The sequence below is a fragment of the Pteropus vampyrus genome, unplaced genomic scaffold (genome assembly GCF_000151845.1).
Source record: "Pteropus vampyrus isolate Shadow unplaced genomic scaffold, Pvam_2.0 Scaffold125, whole genome shotgun sequence".
Lineage (NCBI taxonomy): Eukaryota > Metazoa > Chordata > Mammalia > Chiroptera > Pteropodidae > Pteropus > Pteropus vampyrus.
The window spans coordinates 2,024,158-2,034,634 of record NW_011888906.1 but is presented as its reverse complement, the minus strand read 5'-3'; the positions used below and the strand labels follow the sequence as shown (position 1 = coordinate 2,034,634).

The 10,477-nt window shown below is 38.4% G+C and overlaps 1 protein-coding gene across 1 annotated transcript in view; it reads right to left on the bottom strand.

Moving 5' to 3' along the window:
- RALGAPB (Ral GTPase activating protein non-catalytic beta subunit) overlaps positions 1 to 10,477 on the bottom strand; it is a 76,711-nt gene that overhangs the window by 22,687 nt on the left and 43,547 nt on the right. The window contains exons 19-21 of the mRNA XM_011366631.2: positions 5,861 to 6,048; positions 3,500 to 3,606; positions 1,752 to 1,907 (exon numbers count right to left, since the gene is read on the bottom strand). Coding sequence (XP_011364933.1) covers positions 1,752 to 1,907; positions 3,500 to 3,606; positions 5,861 to 6,048 — 451 coding nt within the window. The remainder of the gene's footprint in view (positions 1 to 1,751; positions 1,908 to 3,499; positions 3,607 to 5,860; positions 6,049 to 10,477) is intronic.

Genomic DNA, 10,477 nt, shown 5'->3' with positions numbered 1-10,477 from the left:
CATCCATATGGATTATTCTACTATACTCTGTCACCTGACCCCTCCACTTCTTTCCTGGATCAATCCTAGTTTACTGTTCCATCCTCTCTGCTGAGCCATGGTCCTTCTAACAAGCTGGCTTATATTTCTACAACCTGCTCAACCTTTGTAACTTTGGCCATCCACAAGCACACTTTGCACCTCAGGCATGCTGTACTTTCAAGAGCTACAATTCCAAAATTCCGTTCTCCAATCATAAGCCCTTCCCGCAGCTTTCCCACACCTTCATTTCTCATCACTGTGAAGCATCCAACCCCTCCCCAAAATTTCCCAGGCCATTAGCATCCTACTGGCTTTATCTACTTCCCAATCAAGCCTAAACCACCATCCTAATACCCTCTAAGCATATAAATAACTATGTTGTTCCTTATTTTTCCATATTCTCATCCCTGTTGATCACCACACCAATTTTTGTTTACTTATGGCTCCAGATCCCAAGGACTTTTAAAGAAAGTTAGCAGAGTAAGTAATTTCACTACAGATATGCTACTTAACCTCAGCTGGGCTGCCTGGTAATTTTAAGAGCCATCTTTGATTCCCTATTTCACTGCTAAGAACTAAAATTAAAATTTACATAAACTCCTTCAATTTCCCTTCTTTCCACCTCTTAAATGTCTCTGAACCTTCACCTACTCTCTCCTCTTTTGTCTTACCCCTTTTTCTAGACGTGATCACATAAACTCTCAATCCTACTGCCTCCAGGGCCTTACTCTGTTACTTATTTCCCTAGTCATCTTAGTGTTAGCAGATGCAGATCTTTCTCCACTCATTCCTTCCTTTCAACCTCTAAGTGTGTTCATATTCCTCCTGTCCTTGAATTAAAAAAAAAAGAAGGAACTAGCCTTGCTTTTCCTAAGCTAGGTACTTCCTCATGATTATCTCCTCTATACCTTTCCCCTCTTACTGGTAACAGTGTAGCTTATATTTGCTGCCTTTCATTTATCATTCACTCCCCAGCCTTTTATACTCTGGGCCCCACTTTAACATTCCTTTGAACCTTGTCTCAAAGGGCAGCTGCAATTTCATGCTAAAATCCAGGGGCCTCTTAGTGTTCCTTCCCCTGATCTCTCTAACATGTGATAGTGTAGGCAGCCTCCGTCCTTTTTCTCATGCCCTGACATACCTCTGTTCCCCACTTGTTAAAATTCTTCTCCCTTGACCTAAGGTACCAATTACTTAAACCAAATAATTTTTTCCTGTCTTTCCACAGCTGTCCTCTTTCTAATGTCCAGATTTCTATAACTGGTACCAATATCTTCTTTGTCACTCAAAATCGAAAGTCCTTTGGTTTTTTTCCTTCCTTCTTCAATCCAAGACAGCTTGGATGTATGTCAACAATATATTCCATATATTTAAACTTCCACTATTAGTGAGGTATTCCATCCTTTCCCCTGCCCAGATTGCCAAAATAGTCTGAGTTGGCCTTTCTCCAGATATCTTCCACTAGAGTCTGATTATGTCATCACCGTATTGATAACTACCATGGACCAGCCCAGGCAGCCCAGTGACTCTCTCTGAGAGGTCTGGTTCCTTTCAATCAGCCACAATCTATACTTGTCTTACTATATAATGTCCTGGATGACAGAGATCCAAGTCATCTTATGAATCACCTCTAATTACACCAAAAAAAAGTCAGTGTCTTGACCACAGAAGTTGCTTAAGAATGTTTATAGTCATTCTCTTAACAAGAGCTGACAATAATTTATTTATCTTACTTCTTCAGTGACAATTTCATGCAAATCTGGAATGCTCAGATCTGCTTTCACAAAAGGAATCTTATCCACCTCTTCAGGAAATGGTCGATGTTTCACAGTATATTTAAATCCTACATCATTTTTAGGAACTGGACGAGGTTCAGGCACAAAAAGCTGTTAAAATAAAACAAATAACATTACGTTTATTACATGTGGTACCATCTGTAATGACAATGTATTTCCCTGGTGTCTTCGATGCCTGTGTTTCTCTAGATTATATAATATAGGAACTCAGTAAAAGTATGCAAATTTTGCTGCTAATAGTAAAGGTAAACAGCCGATGTACCAGTGTGCTCTATTATATTTTTAAAAAAATGTTCATCAACTTATTACAGATTCTGTGGATGATAAATGGGTTGTTGAGCTCTAGTGCCCCAGATCTGAATCTCCCATATTCAGTGGTAAGCCGATGCGTAAGACATTTCAGAGATAAAAGCTCAAACCCCCTTCTTCCCCAGGCTCTCAAATCATTCCATAGAATAAAGTACAAGTTCCACCGAGCGTCTCCAGACAGGGAATTCAATTAGAACCTTAGCATGGCTTAATTGAAAGTGTATGAACATCAAATCTAGGCCTCCACGGCTCCAAAACCCAGCTTTAATATACATTAGCTGTGAGACTTCCGTTTTCACACCTGAAGAATGGAAGCAACCCATCACAAGGATGTTGTAAAGATTAAATAAAAATGTATATGGCACGTATTAAACCAGCAACAAATTCCAATTCCTTTCTTGATCTCCTTCCTCCTTAGTCTTTAATGCTTAGTAGCTTATAGCACAACTGACAGAATGTGATCTGCATGATGCTGCCAAGAAAAAAATAGAGATGTGCTCCTCACAGGGAGATAAACACATCTTATCTAATAGAGATATCTAAGATATTAAATGGTTTTAGACACATACTCTGACTGTATCTCTCTTTAATGCTGGTAAAATTTTATTAAGTCATGTTTAAAAGAATCTTTAGTAACATAAATAAAAGCTAACAATGTGATAAGTGAAAAATGACTCAAATTCTATTTCTCACTGTATACAGAAAAGAAAAAATGATTAGAAGGAAATCCACTAGAATATTAACAGTGGCTGGCTATCTGCTAGAGAGTGAAGGTACAGGTAATTTAAAATTTCTTCTTTACTATCTGGACTTTCCAAATTTCTCCCATGAGCAATTTTTATTCACAAAATTACAAATGTTATTAAGAAAATAAATTGTGCCACCCCAAAGTAAGATTTCATTAAATTATACAGTATATTAAGAAAATTATAGAGCATATTATTAATCATACAGGAATAAATCATTTGAAACTAAGTCTTGTTGCCAGAGAGAACAAGGGTCTGGTCAAATTCTTTTTATCTACTGATGTACCTGAGTTTTATATTTAACATTGTATGCAAAAAAATGGGGCCGTTGTTCAGAACAGTAATTCTTAATCACAAATGAATGTCAGAATCACCTAGAAAGCTTTCAGAAACTATACCTGCCTTGAAGATATCTCTGAAGAGTAATTTAGTGAATCTGAAATTCTAGGCTCTTGATTCTAATGTAAACCCCCTGACTGAGATCGTGGGCTAGGGTCAAAAATATTCATTTTTTTCTGTGGTTTTTAGTTGAAATTTTTTAACCTTTAAATTATATCATGCACACGTACGTGCACATGCATCCATACACTCACTCCTAGTCACTTCCCTGTAACTTCTGATGGATACCTTCTGATTTGCTTTTGCTCCTCTGGGTAAAAGGCAAAGCTGTTGTGCCCAAGCAAGTCTTCCAGACATTCCTCGAACCAGCACAGTGACAGAGGGAAAAAAATCATCTGGAATAAAATGGTGTAAAAATTTTTATTCAGGAGAACCACTTAAAATATATCTGTTATCAACTGCAGAGATTCTAATATTAAAGCCCTACCACAGCATTTCCCAAACTTTCATCCTCTGTGTACCACCTTTGTGGTTTCTGCCATACTATAAATAGTAGTTTCTTACTTTATGTCAAACACTTTCTTTCCTTTTTTTAAACTAAAATTTATTTTAAATGGTAAACTATAATTTTGGTGTGCTAATTATATATATTTTTAAACACATTTAAAAATACATAAAATACATAAATACATAAAACCAACACATCAATTAACATCATCTCACATATCTCCAATTCTACACATACACATGTTTGGGAAGCCTTGTCCTAGCCAACACTCTTAACTCCCTGTACTGGGAATGACCTACGTGCAAGAAGACAATCTGGGACTTGCAGTGCTAATGCTATGTTCACCCATGCCTTTGCTTATCACTGTACACCAAAGGAAGGCAGGCACTGTTCCATCCCAGTAGAACTTCAGGGCAGGAAAAGGGGGTTAAAGAACTCAGGATGGACTTCCTGAGTGACCCAGACCTTCTTTCTTATTCCCTCCTTTTGTCTCTGGTGAGAAAGTCAAACTTGTTCAAGTTTCTCTCTCTCATTTCTTCTAACTATTACAATGAACTATTAAAATGTCCTTTAAATCTATAAAATCTTAACTGTTTATATTTTTGGTAGACTTCCAATGAAATCAAATTACTAGAGATGAGAGTAGGGGAGTTTTAGAAAATCAGGAAAAGGGCTGACACCACTCAAGCTAGGAAAACCAGAGGGAATACTGGGATTTTACAGACTCCTCAGCAGGTGGCTTGGGAGCAGAAGACAGGAGGAATCAAAATAATGGGCAAAGGTCAGGGAAAATAGTCAAGCAATCCCCAGGTCTGGGGTAGAGAAGAAAGGTGCCCACAGGAAAGATTTGGGACCAGCACTTCTGGAGTTGGGCAATAATTAGAGGCCCCATCTATTTTATACTAATGTCACTGTATCTTACCACATCAATACGGAAACCTGTGATGGTATTAATTTACTCCTGAACTATAGGGAAACATCTTGCCTTCATTTTTATAGACTTATGAGATCCTACTCATATATTCAACAAAATTTCCATGGGACTGTAAGACACTGTTCACCTTTGCAAAGGTAAGAAGGCAAGTCTTAAATTACTGAGAAAACCCTATCACTGTGGAGCAACAAAAACAAAAAGGGACAGTATAAGGGTTCAGAAAATTTGGATTCTAGTCCTAGTCATACCATATACTTCTCAAGTAACCCTGGATAAGTCACATACCCTCTCTGAGCCTCAGTTTCTTCACCTGTTAATGAGGGAATTGTACACAAGGTGATTCCCTGGGTCCCTGTAGGCCAACAGATTCTGTAACCTTCATTTTCCTTCCTTTGCATACTGGCTGATTCCAATTACCATCAGAAAAAGTACAAACTTTGAGTAGTCTGGGTAACAGTGGTAATCACATACTTTGAAAAGGTTTCTATTTGGGGACAGGAGAAGAGGAAAACAGGGAATGTTGTGTAAATGGAAAATCACTGAAGAGTTTTCAACAGGGCACTGACATGGTCAGATCTGTATTTGAGAATGAATATGATGACAGCAACATGTAGGATGGAGGTAAGGGTAACAAATTTTGGATTGGAAGGTGGGGAGATCAGACCAGATAGGAAGCAATGGCAATAATCTGGGTAAGAAATTAAAAGGCCGTGCACGTGGATATGTGGAGAGGGTTACAGAGGAAAGGAAAGATTCAAGAAGTGGTAATTTTAAAATTGATTGTATAAGGGAATAACACAAAGGAACAGGCAAGGCAAAGATAACTCCTCAAATTTCCAGCTGTTTGGGCAACACCAATAACGGAAATAGAACAATGTGGAGTGAGGGGCAGGATCCAAAGTTCAAGAAGAAAGAGAAAAATAATTTTTATACACAGTAAACAACAGAAAATAGTCCACTAAAATAAAAATTTTATAAAACCACAGAGCTCTTTTCTGATATTTCAGACACACATTAAGAGCCTCTAAAAGAGTCTATGTAACATATATTCCATTTTCTGACCTTCCGTTTTTCAGTTGCTATTATCCCACAGCTAGACGTCTTTTTGACAAATGCATAATTACTTCCCTCATCTTGGAAACAGCTTGCTAGTACTGATGAACATGTTGACTTAGCAATAGAGAAAACCCAAAGTGCTGAAACTTACTCTGTTCATTTCCAAGAGGTTGCTCCAGCATTGCCAGGATGACACTGTTATCCAAGACAAAGTACCGGAAGCTATGCCTGTTTATGGTTGGCAGCCTGGAGTATTTAATCAAAGTGGTCTCATTCACCAGACTACAAGGAGAGGCGGGACCACTGGGTGAAGGAAATGCACCAAGCAACTGCATAATACTATGGAGAATACAAAAGATAACAATTAATTCCCAAAGCAAAATGTAAGTTTACCTCATGCATCAATGTGTCCTTCTGCTCTTTTGATTTTAATTGACCACAGCCATGCTTCCTCTTTGTAGGTCAAATTTATTCCCTGCGGTGGATGTTGTGGTGTGCTATCTAGATTTCCTCCTCCAAGATTGAAAGATCCTTTCTCCCAGATGCAGGGAGACGGTGGCCACAGCTTTCAGCTAAGTCCCTCTTCAGGACCTGCCCTCAACCAATGAGAACCTCACCTAAGATCACAGATTCCTCCTGGGACAGCCCACATGCAATGAATGAATGATGCAAGGGTATGACGTCCCAGTCCCCTTGCCCTAACTTGAGAGAATGCTGAAGGGCCAACCCAGCTCCAGAGCTCTTCGTTGTAATTGCATTATAGTTTAGTTCTTCCCTCTGCTTAATCCTGTTTCCTTCACTGACCTGTAGGGTTAATGGTGAGAGCACTTTCCAATAAATTTCTTGCAAGTTAATTTCTCTTTCAGAGCTGCTACCCAGGGAACCTAACTAACCACATTTCCAAATCATGAAGCTCCTACAGACATATTAAAATTTTCTTTGTGCTGCAGCTTTCAGGATTGTGCTAAAGCATTCTAGACCTAGAAAAGAACCCGAAGATCAGCCAAAACCCCTCAATTTTTCAGATGAGGAAACTCAGGCTCAGAAGAGATAAGTGATCATTAAGAGACCAGAAACCAGGGCCTGCTGCCTTCTCACTATGTGGCCATGAATAGATATTATCCTCATTTTTCCGATTAGGAACTTGATGCTCTAATAGTTATACTTTACAAAACTGTTGTAATTATTAAATGAGACTATATGAGGAAAATATGCTTTGAAAGCTGAAATTCAAGTGATCAAGTCTTAAATTAGAAATATTTATATCCATAGAGATTTCTGCATACATTCAATGAATAACTTACATACAGCACTTACCATGTGCCAGACACTGGTCTAAGCACTTTACACATATTATTTTATTTAGTTATCGTAACAACCTTATGAGATAGTTACTTTTTATTATTCTCATTATGAAGGAACTGAAGTACAGAGAGAAAGTATCTTGTAATGAAAACATAAAGATTTTATATTGTGGTCCTAATATCACCTAACCCTTCAATGCAACTCATTTGAAAAACATATTCCCCAATACCACTTTTATCACCTCAATCTTCAGCTTAAGTGGCCTCTTTCTCTTTCATTCTAATGCTTGAAGCTGAATATCTCTGATACTGAAAGGCAATATTGCTCAACAGATACTTTCCTTCTATTTTCTCTCCTCCTAAGAGGAGGACTATCAAAGAATTCAAGGCCCAGGAGAATCTGATGATGAGTCAGGCCGAAGGATTTTTGGAAAATAGGTGAAATACCAGAAGATCATTAATGGGAAAATGTGTTTTTGGTTTCCTAAAACGGAACAGAGATGGATGTCACAAAGCATATGGACCATGTGAGCTTGCTATTTTCTATGCAAGATTCTAAGACATTACCAAACAGTTTGCTCACAAGGGAATAGGTCATTAAAATCAAATCACACCAGCCTAACCACATTTTCTCTTCCTGATAGTGACTAGACTGGAAAGGCAGAGAAATATCTCTGAAATCAAGACATGCAAGTATTTGACAGCGTATTATGATAAACCCATAGACAAGATTTTAAAATCTCTAGAACCTGAAGGGAAATCTCTTATGATGTGCTTTGTAAATCTACCTCCATTCAATACTTTTATCAGTGTCTCTGATTAGGACACACAGGGTAGTCTCACTAAATCTGCAGCTGACCAAAATTAATCTGCAGAGTTAATACATCAGAGTAAAATTTGGGATCCAAAAGAATCTTAAAAGACTAAAAATAAAAAAGTAAATCTTACATGAAAAACACTTCGGGTGTAAATGTAAAGTTCTGTACATTACATCCATATACTTTTAAACAATTAAGTACAGAAAGAGAGATAAAAGCTAAATGTGTGGGAAAAGACTCAAAGATTTTAATTGATTTAATACAAATCACCGGTTCTCAAAAAACCAATGCAGTCTGAGTATATTTAATGAAAATATACCATTTACAGAGTTTAAAGGGCACCAGACCACATCTAGCAATATTATATTCAGTAAATGACCTTTAAGAGGTACAAAGCCAAACCTACACCATTGAGAAGAGAATGACCAGTATGACAAAGGTACTTGAACCCCTGTCATATGAAAAATAGCTGAAAGTACTGGCAAAAATGAACCAGAGAGAACAAGCATTGTCTTCAGACACTGCTACTGCTTGGAAAAAAGGATTTCACTATCAAAAGTTTGAATCAGAACCAACGACTGTAAGCTAAAGTGGCAGAGATTTCAGCTCAATGTAAATGTCAGGTTTTTAACAATTAAAATGAAATGGGTAACCTTGGGGGTTAGAGACTAAATAACTTGCTAAATATGTCTTAAAGGTGACTTAAGCAGAAGGGCTGATAAAATGACTTCCAAGAGATTTAATTCTAAATTTATATTAATACACCAAGGAGAAAAAAACCCAACCAGCCAATCTGCATGTAATTGTCTACTGTGTGCTCAGCACCGTTGACGGGTGTGAAGACGAAACATGACCTCTGCCCAGGTTGGGGGGACAACACTAGCATGCAGCAAACATAACAAGGTCCAATCATGACAACATAGAACTCCATGCTGTACAGTAGAGGTCAGACTGAATGAGCAATGAAGTACAGAAAAGAGTCATTATGCAGCAGAATAACCAAAGAAGGTCCTATGGAGTTAGCAAGATCTAATGTGAGCACTAAACAATGGAGGATGTGGCTGAGAGAAGAGAGAAGTCCTAAAACCCAGGAGAGGTATACAGACACTATGAGTATGCACAGTTTACAGCCACAACTGGCCTGCCAGGCCCAACTATGACAGAAGGGATGTACTGAGAAAAATCAGACGGTTTGCGTGGAAACAGAATAAGGAGGTCCTTTAAAACTAGACCACGGAGTTCATACAACATGGCAGCAAACAGAGATCTATTCAGTTTTTAATCACTTACAGGGCAGAACAAAAATAGTGGCTAAGACTGATGAGTTTGGCAATAGAACGCAAGATGAACAGGAAGGGTAAGAGACTGAAAATCAGGGAAAGCAGGCAAGAAGTAAGAAAGGCCTGGACGAAGGTGCTATCTGAGGTTAGAGAAGATGGAAGAAACACTTTCAAAAGTAAAGCCTATTGGACTCAGACACTGGCTTGACTTGAGAAATGACAGATAAATCAGAGATAAATAAAAAAAGCTAAAGTTTTGTGTCTACATAACTGGAAAAGGAAGTGATATTGACATAAAGCTGTAATTGTGAGGGAAGAGAAATTTAATTTTGGACATGTTTTGGACATGTTCCATGACAACAGCACTATTCAGGGTACCCTTCAAGACTGGAAACTGGAGATACCATTGGTAAAGTTACCAGCAGGAGTAATGCAGATGAGCCGCCTCCATTAACTACTGGCCAGGAAGGACCCCAGGGTTCTCTACTCATTGTGCACATATAACCAATCCTCACTGCCAGTCACACGCTCATAGGAATGTCCTGCCCAGGCTAGGATGAAGCAAACTTATTTTTGTACAAGGCAGAGTTCCCAATGAGAACTGTCCTTCCTCTTTCTCTCCATATCCTCCTTACTCTTCAAAGTACACATCAAGTCTTAGTTCTTTTATAATACTTTTAAATCTACTTCAGCCCACATGTAGTTTTCTCTTTGAACTTTTATTTCTAGTACCTATTCACATTTTTCTGATTTTCTAGCTATTAGCCAAACCTCCACAAAAAAGTCACTAAGAACCCACCAGTAGCATAGTGAGTAGGACTAAACTAAAGCTAGCACACTTCTAAAACTGAGTGACCTAAACCCATGAGAAACAGAAATAAATCCAACTTTATTGTGCATTTTCCCAGTTAACAATAGACCACTGAACTCATAAAAGATTCTGAGATCTTGGTAAGGGCTGATTTAAGTACAAATCTTCAAGCTGTGCTGCCTACCACTTCACGAAGAAGACCAAGATAAGCCAACCCAGAATTCCTCCTGACAGTCTTCCTTCCTTTTACATTTTTCTGGGTCTTCATCCACATTTACCCTGAGATATGCCCCATCTTTCCATCTGTACTGACGATACCTGATCTTCTCCACTTACCTCTTCCCTGCAGTTCATAAACGTGCCTAATCTGCCTGCCTTCCCTCTTACTGTCATCACTTACCAGCCAGGCACAAACTCACTGCTATTCTTTAAGGTACCGACCTATCTCTGTTCCTTCACTGGCTTAACCAACCTGAAGTCTGGCGTATAGTTCAAACTTTACCTATCCTCTAAAAATTAGGTCGTGTCATTTTCCCTAGGAATCTTACTTTGATT